This window comes from Canis lupus, chromosome 38 (genome assembly GCF_011100685.1).
Source record: "Canis lupus familiaris isolate Mischka breed German Shepherd chromosome 38, alternate assembly UU_Cfam_GSD_1.0, whole genome shotgun sequence".
Lineage (NCBI taxonomy): Eukaryota > Metazoa > Chordata > Mammalia > Carnivora > Canidae > Canis > Canis lupus.
In genome coordinates this window covers 24,138,299-24,156,442 of record NC_049259.1, presented here as the reverse complement: position 1 = coordinate 24,156,442, position 18,144 = coordinate 24,138,299, and the positions used below count along the sequence as shown (strand labels likewise).

The window sequence follows — 18,144 nt, the reverse complement described above, 5'->3', positions numbered from 1 at the left end:
ATGCGGCTCCTGCTGCTGCTGCTGTGGCCCACGGCTCTGTACCCGGGGGGAGGCGGCGAGGCAGGTGGGCACCCGGCTGCACCTGCCCGGGCGGTGTCTGGATGTAGCCAGGGAGGGTCGGGCTGCTCTCGGAGGGGGGCAGGGGCCAAGGCCCTGGAGACTCCTGTCTCGGGCTCTCTGCGGGACCCAGAGGTTCCAATTCTCCGTGTGTCATGGGCCCCGACTGTCCCTCCCCTGCCCCTCTGTCGCCCTTCCAGCGCCTGCAGACCTTCAGGGGCCCACCTCGTACCGTGTCATCCAGATCTCGTCCTTTGCCAACAGCAGCTGGGCACAGAACCAGGGCTCGGGGTGGCTGGGCGACGTGCAGATCCACGGCTGGGACGCCGACGCTGGCAGGGCGGTTTTCCTGAAGCCCTGGTCCAAGGGCAACTTCAGTGACGAGGAGATGGTCGAGCTGGAGGAGATCATCCAGGTCTACCTGACCGGGTTCATCCTGGAAGTGCAGGACCACGCCCCGGAGTTCCAGATGCAATGTGAGTCCAGGCCTCTGGGGTCGAGGAGGGGGCTCCCAGGGCCTTCTCTCCCCCTGCTCTAGGCGGCTGCTCCCTGGGAGCTCCCGCCCACCTGCCCTCCCGCGCTCCATCTCGGAAGCAGGTGCTCGCTCTGACTCCACACCCCACACAGCCTTCCGGGTTCTTCCTGCTGCCGTCTCTAACATCTCCTGCTTGGCTTGGACACGACTTGCTCCCTCAAACCCCAGCAAGGAGCCCCACTCCCCTGCCCCGAAGCCCGGGTGACCTCCTCCTCCACTGCCCCTCCTGGGACCTCCCGCGCGGTCCCCCTCCTGGGCCCCCTGGACGGCTCACCCCAGCCCTCGCACTCTGCCCCCCTCCCTTCCTCCCACATGCATTAGCACAACTGCGTCTCTACCATTACTGACGTGCATGCCTCCCCTGGGTCTCAGCCTTCTGAAAAATCCCTGCTTGCTGTAATGAGGTTTTGGCCCCTTATTTGACACCTTAGACCTTTCGCATCTCCCGAATCCCAAATCCCAGGTTCTTCCCCCATCTCTTTCTCATTTGCTTCTTCATAATTTTTTCTCTATTTTCCTTCCATCCAGACCCCTTTGAGATCCAGGGTGTAGCAGGCTGTCAGCTGCACCCCGACAGGGGCACGGAGAGCTTCTTGCGGGGAGCCTTAGGGGGCCTGGACTTCCTGAGCCTCAAGAATCACTCCTGTGTGCCCGCCCCGGAGGGCGGCAGCAGGGCGCAGCGCATCTGTGAGCTCATCCTTCAGTATGAAGGCATCCGGGATATCGCGGAGAAGCTCCTCTTTGAAACCTGCCCTCGGTTTCTCCTGGGCCTCCTCGACGCTGGGAAGGCAGAGCTGAGGAGGCCAGGTTAGTCCTGTCCCCGGCCTCCACCCCCAGAGGCTTTTCCATTCCAGTTCCCACCACTTGTTTTAAATTCAAGAGTAGCAGGTGCCTGGGAAGAGAGGGGCTTAATCGATTTGGCTTCCAAAGGAGGAGAAGGGGTCCCTGTCCCAACTTGTGAGCTTCCCAATCCCTGGGCTCTAGAGCAGAGTCACCGTCTGACACCTCCCTGCTGCCTCCTGCCCCAGTGCGACCCGAGGCCTGGCTGTCCGCTGGCCCCAGCCCCGGGCCTGGCCGGCTGCAGCTGGTGTGCCACGTCTCCGGCTTCTACCCCAAGCCTGTGTGGGTGACGTGGATGCGGGGTGAACAGGAGCAGCAGGGCACCCGGCGAGGCGACGTCCTGCCCCATGCTGACGGCACGTGGTATCTCCGAGCGACCCTGGACGTGGCAGCTCAGGAGGCAGCCGGCCTGTCCTGCCGGGTGAAGCACAGCAGTCTAGGGGGCCAGGACATGGTCCTCCACTGGGGTGAGGAGGGGCTGGGCACAGGGAGTGGGTCCACTAGCATCCAGGGGGTGCTGGCCGTGAGCAGGGCTGGACAGATGAGAGGGAGAGTAGAGGAGGGTGGGGCTTAACGACGGAAGGGGTAGGGGAAGAGGAGGGAAGGATGGAGGGAGGGACAGAGGGGGACAGGGTGAGATGGCAGGGACGAAGAAAGGGGTGGAGGGAGAGGGGGATGGAAAGATAGAAGGAGGCAGAGGGAGGGATGGAGGGAGTGTACCCCAGGAGCAGGCAAAGGAAGGCGAGAAGAATCAGAGAACGGGTTTTGAAGTGACTTCCTGTGTCCTTTCCTAATTTCCAGGAAACTCCATCTCCATCGGCTTGATATCTTTGGCAGTAATATTGCCCGTCTTGATCTTTCTGATAGGTCTTCCGTTTTGGCTTTGGAGGCGCTGGTGAGTTTTTATTTATTTTTATTTTTATTTTTATTTTTTTGAGTATTTATTTATTTATTTATTTATTTATGTTCAATTTGCCAACATATAGAATAACACCCAGTGCTCATCCCATCAAGTGCCCCCCTCAGTACCCATCACCCAGTCACCCCTCCCCGCCCCCCCTCCCCTTCCACCACCCCTAGTTCATTTCCCAGAGTTAGGAGTCTCTCATGTTCTGTCTCCCTTTCTGATATTTCCCACTCATTTTTTCTCCTTTCCCCTTTATTCCCTTTCACTATTTTTTATATTTTATAAGGGTAGGTTTTAGGTCTTATGACGAAGGTTTACCACCATGGAAACAATAGATTTACATAAAGACGATGGGATTGGGGAGTAAGGGAAGAGGGTCTGGTGGAAAGACTGAGGTAATGCGATGTAAATCGATAAAATGGTAGAAGGAGTGGATGTGTAGACCAAAAAAAAAAAAAAAAAAGATTAAAAATAAAAACTCTTTAATATTTTTTATATTACCCAATATAATATCCCCATTTTCATTCATTTGGGGAATATAAAAATATTAAAAATATAAAAATATTTAAAAAGAGTTTTTATTTTTAATCTTTTTTTTTTTTTGGTCTACACATCCACTCCTTCTACCATTTTATCGATTTGCATCGCATTACCTCAGTCTTTCCACCAGACCCTCTTCCCTTACTCCCCAGTCCCATCGTCTTTATGTAAATCTATTGTTTCCATGGTGGTAAACCTTCGTCATAAGACCTAAAACCTACCCTTAGAAGTATGGACATTCACATGTTCGTGCAACCAATTTCTAGAGCTCATCTCATCTTGGAAAACTAGAACTCTGTACACATTGAACAACCCCTCCCCAGCCCCTGCTCCCCACTATTCTATACTCTGTCTAGGAATTTGACACCTCTGGGGACCTCATTTAAGTCATACGTTTATGCGTTGTCCTTTTGTGATTGGCTTATTCCTCTCAGCACAAGGCCTCATGGTTCATCCACGTGTCACAATTTCCTGTGTTCTCAAGGCCGAGTCATGATTTCCATTGCACGAACAGGACACAGGGTGTTTACTATTCACCCGTCGACGGACACCTGGGCTGATTCCACATTTTGGCGATTTGTGTATATCATTGCTATGAGCATGGGAGCACGAGCGTCAACTCTGCAGTTATTTTTTGCTTGTGTTCTTCACAGGTCCTATCAGAGTATCTCATGAACCCTCGCCATCTCATGAACTCTTCTTCCATTTGGGATAAGCACTCGGAAGCCCACAAATTCAAGTTGTCAGCCCTGGGAGCCGGGGAGGGGTCGATAGCATCTTATTTCACTGAATAATCCTCCTATTCAATAGTATCAGAGTTCCTATAGGATGTAATGCAAATCACTAGCTCTAACAGGAAAATAAGAGAAAACCATGAGTTTATTATGAGGTGGTATCAAGAGTAGGATTCTCCTTGACTTCCTACACATGAGTGTGGGAGAGAATGTGTCTCAAAATAAATGAAATATGATATACTGGGACACCTGGGTGGCTCAGCTGTTGAGCATCCCCCTTCGGCCCAGGGCGTGATCCTGGAGACCCAGTATCGAGTCCCACATCAGGCTCCCTGCATGGAGACTGCTTATCCCTCAGCCTGTGTCTCTGCCTCTCTCTCGGTGTCTGTCATGAATAAATAAATAAAATCTTAAAAAAAAAGAAATATTATATACCACTTACTGGTGATGTCCTTTTGGCTTCTGATGTTAGACCTTTTTTTTTTTTTCTGCTTCTGCTGAAATGTCATTTGTCAAGTAGGCAAAGTATCATTATGCTGGGAAGGTTGCGTTCGCAGAGATGCTGAGCAAGTTTACCATAATGTCTCCGACTCTACCTGGTTGACCGTCGAGGCGCAGCTGAGACGCTTCTTCTTCCAGGAAGCCTTCCTTAGTGCTACAGTGGAAGTGACTCTCCCTTGTCTGGTGTCACTTCACTCTGTACCCCTGGCATTGAGCTATTTCCGGGTTTCTGCTCGTTTTCCTTGCAAACTCCTTGAGAGCAAGGCCTGCTTCAGGTCAATCTCTAGCATGCATGAGCTCTTCCGTGCACAAGCATTTGCTCAGTGAAATAGTCTGAGTTGATAGAATTACCTCATTAATGGTCTTTTCCAAACTTATAGCCTTCCCTATCCCCAACCCCTTCCTTGAGATTCTGGATTTTCTTCTTTCTAAGGTATTTCTCACTTAGCAAAAAAATACCATGCTCCACTCTTTTCTGCCCTGAAGCCTTCTATGGGAAATCGCTTGTGTCCGTGCTGTGATTTAGCCCATCTGCAGAGTTTCATCTGGATGGGATCCTGCTCCTCACATTTCCAGTGGGAAAGAGAGGCAGGATGGAGGAGGGATGATGATGATGCAGGTGGGCTGTTAAATATTCACTCGAAAGACTCAAGAGAGCTTTCAAAAAATATCTGTGCTATAGCAATTCAGTTGTATTTTGATTTACGTTTGCTGATTCTTTTGCTTATTCCATAGTTTTTTTAGAAACCTCATTTAAGAAAAAAACCAAACTCAGTTTGATTAAAATAGCAGGAGGAGGAAAGGGAGAATTTGAGGGTATTTGTTATAGGACTTTGGGAAGGGAGACTAGAATGAGCAGAGACGTTGGAGAAGCCAAAGGTACTGAAAACAATTCTCCCAACTGGAAATTTGAGGAGAATATGAATTTCAGGATTGAGGAAGGTTAGGAGATGGCTGAAATAAATGTACAGCTTCCTCCCCTCTCTGTTATCAGAGCTGGTGAATTTTCCAGGATGCGTTAAACTCCACCTTCCCTTAGAGCAGAGGCGGCCTCAGCTATCACCCGGGGCTCTGATGAGTGTGTTTTTTGGAGTGTGGACTATGAATCAGCAGCTGGAATGGTACCTTTGAGCTTGTGAGCAAAGCAGCCTACCCTAGACCTATGGAGTCAGGAAATCCAGGAATGAGAACCAGAAATCTGTATTTTTAACAAGCCTTTCTGATTATTCTGATGTACAATTAAGTTTGAGGAAACCGTCTCTAAATAGTTCTCAACATTCACTCTATTGACCTTTTGGGCCAGATCTTTCTCTGTTATGGAGAATTGTCCTGTACATTAAGATGTTCAGCATCTCCGTCCTCTACCCATTAGATACCAGTGACACCTCCCCAGTTTTAACAACCAAATGCATCTTCAGACCTTGCCAAATGTCTCCTATGGGGCAAAACTGACTCCAGATGAGAATCAAGGTGTACGATAATGAACAGAATTCCATCCCCCTGCTTAGTTAGAATAATCGGTTCATGGTGCACACGTGACCTAATTTGGTCCAAACCACCTGAAGCTTGACTTTCTATTTGGTGGTTGAGGAAGAAGGGGCTCTCTCTTGGTCGGGGTGGTACAATGTCTTCAAAGCTCGAAATCGCTGTGGAGTTTTGTTCCAGAAGTAAAGCTGACCCAGGAATGAAGTTCACAAATAAAGTAGAACAAATAAAAACAGTTATTTAAGGATCTAATATATTTCATTTCTCCCTTTGAACTGGCTGGGCTAGAACTTTAGTTGCTTGAAAATTCTAATACCCCATGATCTCTGATGTCTTGCATCGGCTCCTTTATTTTCTTCTTATACTTTTTATTTACCCTCCTTGTCTCCTCCTTTCCCCAAGTCATCCCTCCGACGTGGTTTCTTGGGTTTATGACTTTCCTCTGATTGTCCTTATCTGGAAAACCTTAATTAATGCTTCTATGATTTAACTATGACTTCTGGGTGAATGGCCTTCAGAATTAGATCCTTAGTGTCAAACACAAGGACTTTCCAACTCCTTTTGTGTGAGAATGTGTGTACGTGTGTGTGTGTGAGTTCTGCTAACATAGAAAAATATGTTTATTTTATTTATTTATTTATTTATTTATTTATTTTGAAAAATATGTTTAAAGTAGTTTCACCTTGCTTCCAGTAGCCAAGTTTAGTTAACTTATTCAGTTTAATATTTTATCTGTAGATCCTTTTGGATTTTCTATACATAATCTTCTGACATCTCTAAATATGAACATTTTAATTGTTTTTTTTTGAAAATTTTAATTGTTTTTTAATCCTTCCATCTTTTGTTGTATTTCCTCTCCCAATTACACTGATTGTGACCTCCAGGAAAAATGATGCATAGAATTATTGAGAGCTGACATTCTCGTCTTTTAAAAAAATATTTATTTATTTGAGAGAGAGCAAGAGAGAGAGAGGGTAGGGAGGAGGAGAAGAGGCAAAGGGAGAGAGAATCCTCACTGAGCACGGAGTCATGAGTGAGGCTCAATCCCACGACCCTGAGATCATGACCTGAGCCTAAACCAACAGTCAAAAGTTAACCAGCTGTGCCACCCAGGTGTCCCTTCATCTTTTTACTTTTATTAGATAAGAATTATCCAGGAGTTAACATTAGTTATGATAATTGCTGTGTGCTCCAATTTACTTTTTTTTTTTTTAAAAATCAGATTAAGGACATTTTTTCAAATTTAATAAAAACTTTTTCTAGTCATTATTATTATGGATAGTTGTTGAAGTTTATTAGGTGCTTATTCTGCATTTCTTGACATGACAAGATGTTTTATATCCTTTTTCGCCTGAATGTTATGAATCACACTTATTGATTCTCAAATGGTAAAATAAAATTATGTTCCTATAAATCATCTTGTCATAATGTATGTATGTGGATTCAGTTTGCAAGTATTTTGCTTATAATATTTTGTTCATTTAATTTTTATAATTTCCTTGTCAGGATTTTTTGCCTCATAAAATGAGTTGAGAAATCTTTTCTCTGTACCTATTCTCAGGGAGTTTTGTGTTATTTTCTTTTTCCTTAAGTATTTGGTAAAATTTATCATTGAAGTCTAATATTTTGGGGGTTTTTTGTTTGTTTTTTGGTATGGGAGAGATTTTAAGTTTCACTGCTAATTTTTAAAAGTACATGTAGGTTTATTCAAATTGTCTCTTTCTTTTTGTGTCGGCTTTGATGAGTTGTGTTTTTCCAGGATTTATCCAATCCAGTTTCTTACCACCTTGTTCATAATATTCATATCATTGTTATCATCTTTCTACAATATCTTGTAAATTTGTTCCCTCTTTTGTTTGTTCTTTCTGTTTCTTATATTTACAGGGTTCATCAATTGTATAAACTTTTCAAAAACTAACTTTTGGCTTTGCTGGTTCTATGAGCATATAATTTTATCATTTCCTGCCTTCCACTGTCATATGCCAGAGATATTGTGGGCTTACTTTCAGACCACCGCAATAAAGCAAATATAATAAAGCGAGTCAAATTAATGTTTTGGTTTCCCAATGCATATAAAAGTTACATTTACAGTATGCTGTAGTCTATTAATTGCAGTAGCATTATGTCTAAAAAATGTACATAGCTTAATCGAAAATATTTTATGGCTAAAAAATGCTAAGCATCATCTTAACTTTTAGCAAGTAGTAATCTTTTTGCTGGTGGAAGGTCTGCCTTCATGTTGGAGGCTGATGACTGATGAGGATGGTGGTTCCGGAAGGCTGAGGTGCCTGCGGCAATTTCTTAAAATAAGACCACAATGAGGTTTGCTGCTCCAATTGACTCTTCCTTCCACGAATGGGTTCTTTTCTTTTTTTTTAAAAAAATTTTACTCATTTATTCATGACACACACACACACACACACACACACACACACACGGGGAGGGGCGGGGCAGAAGGAGAAGCAGGCTCCATGCAAGGAGCCCGATGTGGGACTCGATCCCAGGACTCCAGGATCACGCCCTGGGCTGAAGGCAGGTGCCAAACCGCTGAGCCACCCAGAGATCCCCCCATGAATGGTTTCTTGGTAGTATATTCTACTGTTTGATAATATTTTACCTGAAGTAGCACTTCTTTCAAAATTGGAGTCAATCCTTTCAAATCCTGCCACTGTTTTATCAACCAAGTTTATGAAATATTCTAAATCTTTTGTTGTCATTTCAACAATCTTCACAGAATCCTCACTAGGGGTGAAGAACATCTCAAAAAAGCATTTTCTTTGCCCATTCATAAGAAGCAACTCCACATCTATTAGAGTTTCATCATGCAAGTGCAACAATTTAAATATAATAACTAAAACGTTTGAAATATTGCATGAATTACCAAAATGTGACATAGAGACACCATGTGAGTAAATGCTGCTGAAAAAATGACACCAACAGACTTGTTCAATGTGGAAATGCCAAAACCCCTTCAATTTGTAAAATATACAGTATCTGCAAAGTGCAATAACATGAAGTGCCATAAAATGAGGTATTTTCTTTGCATTTAATTTGTTGTTAATAAGTATTTTGATCACCAAATTCCAATGTGTAGGGGGAGGGGGTTTCCCACACACAAACCGAATAAGAAAGTCTCTGACACCCGTGGGGAATTCTACAATTCAACACAATTTTGTCTACCTGGACATAGCATCAGATCCCACCTGTCAGACTTTCAGTCCTTCCGAGACTGCACATCACACTTGAGGTACCAATTGCAAATTTAGGTGATCACCTGTGCTTCTAAGCAGCCAACTATATAGATGGGAAGTTCCTATGACCTCCTCCTTGGGTTTGATCCATTTGCTCCTTTTTTAAAAATTTCTTTTAATTTTAAAATTTTTATTTTTTATATTTTTAATTGAAGTTCGATTTGCCAACATATAACATAACACCCAGTGCTCATACCAGCAAGTGCCCTCCTGAGTGCCCGTCACCCAGTCACCCCATCCACCTGCCCACCTCCCCTTCTGCAACCCTTTGTTTGTTTCCTAGAGTTAGAAGTCTCTCATAGTTTGTCTCCCTCTCTGATTTTTCCCACTCAGTTCCCCTCCTTTCCTTTTGGTCCCTTTCACTATTTCATATATTCCACGTATGAGTGAAATCTTGTGATTATTGTCCATCTCTAATTGACTTACTTCACTCAGCATAATACCCTCCAGTTCCATCCACCTTGAAGCAAATGGTAGGTATCCATCCTTTCTAAGGGTGAGTAATATTTCATTGTATCCATAGACCACATCTTCTTTATCCATCATCTTTCGATGGGCACCGAGGCTCCTTCCACAGTGTGGCTATTGTGGACATTGCTGCTATAAACATCGGGGTGCAGGTGTCCCGGCGTTTCACTGCATCTGTATCTTTGGGGTAAATCCCCAGCAGTGCAATTGCTGGGTCATAGGGCAGATCTATTTTTAACTCTTTGAGGAACCTCCACACAGTTTTCCAGAGTGGCTGCACCAGTTCACATTCCCACCAACAGGGCAAGAGTGTTTGTCCACATCCTCCCCAACATGTGTTGTCCCCTGTCTTGTTAATTTTCCCCATTCTCACTGGTGTGAGGTGGGATCTCATGGTGGTTTTGATTTGTATTTCCCTGATGGTCAGTGATGTGGAACACTTTCTCATGTGCTTGTTGGTCTTGTGTAGGTCTTCTCTGGAGAAATGTCTGTTCATGTCTTTGACATTTCATGATTGGATTATTTGTTTATTGTGTAGTGAATTTCATAAGTTCTTTATAGATCTTGGATACTAGCCGTTTACCTGATAGGTCATTTGCAAATATCTTCTCCCATTCTGTAGATTGTCTTGTAGTTTTGAGGACTGTTTCTTTTGCTGTGCAGAAGCTCTTTATCTTGATTAACTCCCAATAATTCATTTTTGCTTTTGTTTCTCTTGCCTTCATGGATGTATCTTGCAAGAAGTTGCTGTGCCCAAGTTCAAAAAGGGTGTTGCCTGTGTTCTCCCCTAGGATTTTGATGGATTCTTGTCTCACACTTAGGTCTTTCATCCATTTGAGTTTATCTTTGTGTCTGGTGTAAGAGAATCGTCCAGTTTCATTCTTCTGCATGTGGCTGTCCAATTTTCCCAGCACCATTTATTGAAGAGACTGTCCTTTTTCCCATTTGCTCCAAGAACTCAGATAAACATCTTATGTACCAGATCACCAGTTTCTTTAAAAGAATATAACTCAGATGGAAGAATAGCCAGATGGAAGAGATGCATGGGATGAGGTGTGGGAAAGACTCTGGAGCTTCTTTTCATGTCTTTTCCAAGCGTGCCATTCCACTGAGTCTGCATGTGTTCCCTAACCTGGAAGCACTCTAAACCAGTCCTTCTGGGTCTTTATGGAGGCTTCATTACATAAATATGGTTGATTGAATCATTGGCCATTGGCAGTTGATCCAACCTCTAGCCTCTCTCTCCTCCCCAAGGGCCTGGGGCAGAGGGACTGGAAGTTCCAGCCCTCCAATCATAGGGTTGGGTCCAGGGGTTAGGTGCAATCCAAAAGTCACTTCATTAGCATAACAAGTACTCTTACCACTTAGGGAATTCAAGGGTTTTAGGAGCTCTGTGCCAGAAATGGGAATAAAGACCAAATATGTATTTCTTATTATAAACCATAATATTACATTATACTTCTAATTTCTTAATGTAGGTGCTTAAGTAATTTATATTCAGTCATTATTCTCTTATATGTGCTTCCGAGTCTTAAAATTCCCTTTTCGGGGCACTTGGGTGGCTCAATTGGTTGAGTTTCCAACTCTTGATTTTGGCTCAAGTCATGATCACAGGGTCAGGGACTCAAGCCCTGCGTCGGGCTCCACCTGGGCATGAACCTGTGTAAGATTCTCTCTCTCCCTCCACCTTGCCCGACTCTCTCTCTTTTTCTCTGTCTCTCTCAAAGAAGTAAATATAAATTAATTTAAAAATAATAAAGAAAAAATAAAAATTCCCTTTAAGCATGGATGTCACTGCATATCAGAAAGTTTGATAAGCTGCATCGAATTTGTCAGTTCGATATATTTTCTCATCATCATTAGTTATTTAGAATTTGTATTTCTGAGTTTCCAGACATGGACTAATGTCTGGTTCTACTTTCATCATTGATTTTTTTTTTTTTACCTTACTTCCAGTTGTCAAAAAACATTTTGTACTGTTTTAAACTTTTAAAATTTATTCACATAGCTTCATGAACAAATATATTATCATTTTTTTAGCTTCATTGAGGTATAATTGATACACAAAAAATTGCACACATTTATTATATACGTTTTGATGAGCTTGGACACATGCACACATCCACGGTACATTAGTACAGCCATATGTACATAGCCGTCACCTACAAAAGTTTCCTTCTAATTGTGGGTTCATGTGTGTGTGTGTGTTAAGAACACTTCCTATGAGAAAATGTATACGGTTGTTGAATAACTGATGTGCACTTAGAATGAATGTAACACTGTGTGTCATCTATGCTTCTATTAAAAGAAACATTTGTGATGGCTTTGGCAGTACTATACTAAAATTGGAACAATACAGAGGAGATTAGCATGGTTCCTGCCCACGGGTGACATGCAAATTAGTGAAGCATTCCATATTAAAAAAAAATAAAACAACAACGCTTAACATGAAATCTACCTTCTTTAGCATACTTTAAAGTGCACAGTACCATATTGTTAATTGTAGGCACGAGGTACAGCAGATCTGGAAAATGTATTCATCCTGTATGATAGAAACTTTACATGCATTAAAAAAAAATTCCCTATTTCCCCCTCCCCCCCAATCCCTGGCAACCACCATTCCATTCTCTTCTCCTGTGGGTTTTGATGACTTTCAGCGCTTCATGTAAGTGGAGTCACTCAGTTTTTGTCCTTCTGTGACTAGCTTATTCCATCCTGCATAATGTCTTCTAGGCTCATCCTTGTCACAAATGACGAGATTCTTTCTTTTAAGGTTGAGTAATTGTCTTTTTTTTTAATAAATTTATTTTTTATTGGTGTTCAATTTAAGGCTGAGTAATATTCTATTGTATGTATATACACCACATTTTCTTCATCCATTCATCTGAATAAATGTTTCATGTGCACTTGAAAAGAATATATATTTTTATATTGGTAAATTCTTGAATTCTAAGTGTATCAGCTGAGTCTTACTCATTAAGTGTGCTGTACAAATATTAAATATACTTGCCGATTTGCTTTTTCTGTCACTCAGAAAGGTATACTTAAATAATTCTCAGAGCACCTGGGGGCCTCAGTGATTGAGGATCTGCCTTCGGTTCAGGTCATAATCCTAGAGTCCCGGGATCGAGTCCCACACCGGGCTCCCTGCATGGGACCTGCTTCTCCTTCTGCCTGTGCCTCTGCCTCTCTCTCTCTTTCTGTGTCTCTCATGAATAAATAAAAATCTTTAAAAAATATATATCTACCATTATTATACATTTGAAAATATTTTCTATCAGGTTTTGCTTTATAATTTTGAGAACGTAGGCTTAGATGTGAAGGAGTTTAGAAATGTTACATCTTCTCCGTGATGAATTTCCTCCTTTACAGGCCCCGCTCCCTTGCCTGTGTGGCCACTTTGTCACCACTTAAATGTCAGCCTTCTACGAGCTTCCTTGTGACTCGTGTTGTCAGACTGTATCTTTCCCATTGTTTTAGTCTCAAATCTTCTGTTTACTTACCTTCCTGGTATTTCTCTTATGAGCAGGATATGATATCTTCATGTTCTATTCAGTTTGACAATCTTTGTCTTCTAGTTAGTCTACTTATTTTCAGGATTATTACTGAGATTTTGGGTTTAAATCTAACCTTTGCCATCTTGCTCTTGTTTGCCTCCTCTCTGGTCTCTTTTATATTCTTCCTCCTCCCTGCCTCCCTGTCCACTTTTTGGAGTAAGTATTTTAAACTTAGATCCTTTCCTCAGTTAGGCTGGTTGGTATCACGGTCTTTTATAATGCTTTTATTGGTTATTCCAGAAACATTGATTTCCATCTGAAGCTTATCAAATGTATTATAAGTTGGCATTTTGCCAGTTCATGCTAGCGCAATGATCCCAGAACACTTTTACCACATCTGTCCCTCTCCTGATTTATGTGCTACAGTTGCTGTATATTTCAATATATTTCACAGAGTAAAGTTAACATTTTAAATAAATTCAAAGTTAAATTTATCCAACACAATAAGCATTTATTTTGATTTATTTGCCCTTTTCTGCACTCAATGTGGCAGTTAGTGTTGGGGGTAGCAGGGTCAGTTGACCCTATTCGAACCAGGAATTGCAATCATTCAAGTATGGATTTCAGTCCCTACAAGGTCTGCTCTATTTTTTCTATTTCTGATTCACTTGCACCCCTTGAATAGAAGGCTTTAGAATGTAGGCTTTTAGGGTCTCAACCTAGAGTCTGTGCTGTTTACCAGGGCTTCTCTCCCAATTAGACCTAAATTCCAGTGTTTGTCTCCTTCAGCCCCTGACTCTGTGGAAGTCTCTGCTCAGCTTCTTGACCTCCTGGGTGCCACTCTTGGGAATGGCAGGTGCCTGTCAGGGAAAACATGGTCCCAAATGCTGACTTTCATCTCCCAGGACTTCTTTGCTTTCCTGGATCATGGACTTTCCATTCCTCACTGCCTTGAGAGTTCTCAGATGTCTTTAAATAGACGATATTTTTCAAAATCTAGTTTTACCAGCTGTTCCTAGCAGGATAATTTTCCCTAAATGATGTAATTCATCATCGGCAGTGTTATTTTAGAAGTCAATAAAATCATGACCTTGAAAGTACAAAGATTTAGTAATCAGGAAGGCAGATGGAAACTGATTGATTCATGGCATTAGCACATTCATGGGAGACATTGTTTTCTCAAGCTGCAAACATCATCAACGATGATGATGGTGATAGTGATGATGATGATGGTGATGGTGATGATGATGATGGTGATGGTGATGATGATGGTGATAGCCCTAATAATCTTTTTTCAAAGATCTTTCTTTCTTTCTTTCTTTCTTTCTTTCTTTCTTTCTTTCTTTCTTTCTTTCTTTCTTTTCTTTCTTTCTTCCTTTCTTCCTTTCTTCTTTCTTTCAGAGGGAGGGAGAGGCAGAGAGAGAGAGAGAGAGAGAGAGAGAGAGGGAAAGAGAATCTCATGCAGACCCCCCACTGAGTAAGAAGCCAGATGTGGGGCTCAATCTCATGACCCTGAGATCATGACTTGAGACAAAACCAAGAGACTCTGACTAAGCCATGCAGGTGTCCTGGTTCTAATAATTTTTAAATGCTTTGTGTGCTTCTCCCCCCACACCCGCCACATTCCTTGTTTCATCCTTATAATAACCCCATGAGGAATGTAATGTAGTTGATCCCATTTCATATGAGGAGGCTGTAACTCCAGAATTGTGCAATTGGTTTATGTTATATCCACATACAGTAAGATGACCTAATAATACTCTTGTTTCAATTCTTTTTTTTTTTAAGTGACTCTTGGTGAAAAGAACTTGCAACACTTTTCATATAGTATTAGATATATGTATTAGATAGAGACAACTTTAGAGTTTGAGTTGCTCTTGACTTGGGAGGCTGGTTTACAAGGAAAATTAAGGAAATGGGTAACAGAGACAAGGATGGTCACTAACAAGGATTGGAGTAGAGGTGATAGTAGGTCTTAAAAATCCTAGTAAGTATAAAATAAATATGCACAAGCCCTACATAATAAATAATGAATAAAATTTTAAATGGGAGAAAAGAGATACATCTTTCTCCTAGAAGAATTCCAAATTACCTATATAGATATTTCCTTTCCAGGAGGTAGGGCTTAATTATCTGCCCTCATGTGTGGGCTGGACTAACTTCCAATGCACTAACTTCCAAAGTAAAAGAGTAACTTTACAGTGGAAAAAACTGACAGATGACGTTAGCCACATAAAATGGTCAAAGTGCATGCCACCAGTCACAAGTCATGTTGATAGCACATACCCCTAAGACGGTGTGAAGAGAAGGGCATGCCGCCTCCATAGCATTTTTCCTTCAAACCAACAACCCCAGCTTGGGGTTGTTGAGAAAAACATCAGACATCCCTAAAGTGAGGGAAATTCTAGAAGATTTGACCGGTACTCTTCAAAATCAAGGTCATGGAACAAGACAAGACCAAGAAAACTAAGGAGACATGACACGGAATGCAACGTGGTTTCCAGGATTGAAACTTTGAACAGAAAATAGAAATTCCTGGAAAATCTGGTGAAATCTGAGTAAATCTGTCCTTTAGTTCATGATAATTGCATTAATATTAATTTCTTAGTTTCAGCAAATTAATCACAGTTACGCAAGATGTTAATTTTAGGGGAAACCAGATAAAAGATACATAGGAATGCCCCATACCATCTTTGTACTTTTTCATTAAATCTGAAATTGTTCTGAAATAAAACATTTTTAAAAAGCCCTAGTAAATTCCTAAGAAAAGTCTAAGAAGTTCAGAGTTCAGAGCTCCTAAAGCATATTTATTAACTGATAAGATGACCTACACAAGTGTGTGCCTCTAGAAATTGCACTTGCTCTGAGAGCATATACACTCTAGGATAGAAACTAAAAACAAGTTAAAAAAAATCCTGGAGTATGAGCAATAGAAAGAAAAAAATAAATTAGAGATAGATGGACAATATGTTGAATTGAACAGAATAAAAAATGCATAGGCTGAAATTCAGTATTAAACCTATTCAAATATTTTGTCATCAGAAGTGTTCATGAACCTACTGAGAACTGTCAAGTCTCCTGGCTGGAGAGAAGCAGCACACAGGTCATGAGAAACCAGCCTTTCCCAGGGGCTGTTCCATCTTCCATCTACCTAATAGTACAGGGGATAAAGAAAGAGTCATCATCACCCGTAGAATAAAGATGCCATGAATTTGGTAGTGTGGATAGAGACGCGCAGGCCGTTGCGGTGACGACTCCTCCAGTCTCCCTAAATGAAGCACTACGGCTACCATGCCCGTCTGCAGTGGCTTCAGCTTGGGCTGAACTGTGGCCGTCTCCAGGACCCGGGTGTGAGGCGAGCGTCTGGTTGATCTGTGGGCTGGACACATTTGAATCATGGAAAGCTATAGAGATGTGGATAAAAACTGCAAATTATTCCTTGTGCTTTGGACACTAAAACGACACTTTCCAAAAGTTAATTAAATTAAATTAAGTTAAATTAAATTAAGTGGTGTACTCGGCAGTACAGAATGGAACGTCTCCATCACGCAGATCGTTTCATTAGCACTGCGGCAAGATGTGGGCAGCATAACTGAAAACCTCTTGTGCTGCAGAAGTAAAATGCAACTAAAAGTGGAGAGAAGGACAGAGATTTTCATTTGAGGTAAGCACTTTGAGGGCCTCAGCATGCACCATCCTTCTGAGCATGTGGGCCTAGTTCATGTCAAAAGCCAACACTGTCCGGGCACATGAGTCAGTGACGAGGGAGACGGGGCCGGGGAGCTTGCACATGGGTTTTCAAAATGTGGGAGCTACGTGGACACATTGGTGAGCTCATGGAAGAATCACCGCCGTGCTCTTGGGGGACCTAAGGGCAAAGCACCGTAAGGAGCATCATCCGAGCCACGTGGGTTGATGCTGCTGGCATCCTTTTCGTGTCTTTTTACCGTGATGCTCTGAGACAACATGGGCTCTGTTCACTGGAATGGAATTGCTATCTAGGGAAATGTCTTTGCGAAAGAACGAGGCTCAGGGAGAAAATGTCACAGGGATTTCGAATTAGGTGAGGAAGGAAAAGCGCTATCATCTTCAGGCCCCCAGGAGTTAGCCATGAGAGGGAGCTGACTGCGCACAGTTGCGAGATCAAGCATCCGCTGATAGCCTGCAGGTGAAGAAGGCTCAGGAGAGACCTCGTTAGGTTAGGTACCCGTCTAGAGCCGCCTGCACTCCTGTCCACCCTCCTCCTGCAGCTGGCGTGGAATGGCACCTTCAGGGGGAAAGATGACAGTTTGTCACACAAAACCGTGGTTGCCTACCAGGTAGTAAGACCTGATGCTATTTTACACGTTCTGTTAATGTTTTGTTAAGTTCTCGTTTTTTATTACAAAATCATTAAAGTTGTAGATCGGACTCTTCTGCAGGAAAAACAGGAAGGTCGTCAGAGGATTACAGAGTTTCCAGGAGCAGCACATTGACCACTTCCTTACGTTTACACAAATGTGTTCCAATATGTGTTTACTATTTTAAATTGATTCTAGGTGATCCCTCCCCCACCCCCCACCCCCTCAACCATTTTCATTCCTAGGAAGGTTAATTTGTCTAAAGCCACAACTCGTGACGGGTTTCCAGGGAATCTTTCTGTTTGGGTAAGAAGGTTTACAAAAGGGATCTGGGAGTTTGAGGGACAGACAGAGGTGTAGGAGGGGAAATTTCTTCTTAAAAGAGACCTGGCCGCAAATGGTAAGGGTTTTTCCTTTTTTTCTTTAAGTGAAAAATTGTGGTTATGAACTAAGGAAGTTTTGTCAAGCGAGGAGGAAAGATTTCTACCATTTTATGTAGCAAAAAAATTAATGTTATATATTTTTTCCTGTGGAATTTATCTTCATGCTTTCAATTTAGAAGGAATCTCCTTAATGGTTTTGTTCACCATTGTTGGGTTGCTCTCAGGAATTTATTTCTGTTTTGCTCACTTCATTACAGCGGTTTGTGGATTCAGTAACCTCCAAATAGCAAAGTGGTGTGTGGTTAGTTTTACCCATATAACTGTGATTTCTTGTGGAATAATGCAGTTGTTTTTCTCTCTATCCTATTTTTGCTTTTATTTTGGAAATGATCCTAAAATTCCTCAAATTAGTACAGTTATTTGTGACATAAATGTTTGGGTTATGTCATTCCAATCGATTGGAAGGAAAATTCATATATATGTTCATGTGTATGAGTCTTTTTATTTACACTAAACTCTACCTGGACAAGGAGTTTATAGCCTCCTTCCTTACTCTTAATTTGCTCTACTGTTATATTCTCAGCCTCTGGAAAAAAGCCCGGCATA

At 42.2% G+C, this 18,144-nt stretch overlaps 1 protein-coding gene and 1 non-coding gene across 2 annotated transcripts; both read left to right on the top strand.

Moving 5' to 3' along the window:
- CD1B (CD1b molecule) lies at positions 1 to 3,554 on the top strand. Its single transcript, NM_001130830.1, is given in 6 exon segments — positions 1 to 64; positions 258 to 533; positions 1,121 to 1,399; positions 1,621 to 1,899; positions 2,234 to 2,327; positions 3,533 to 3,554. Coding segments are annotated over 6 exon segments (1,014 nt in total).
- Positions 3,555 to 11,636: 8,082 nt separating this feature from the next.
- Positions 11,637 to 11,740, top strand: LOC119868097. The gene has a single exon (XR_005385866.1). It is a non-coding gene; the product is annotated as a U6 spliceosomal RNA (small nuclear RNA).
- The last annotated feature ends 6,404 nt before the right edge of the window (positions 11,741 to 18,144 follow it).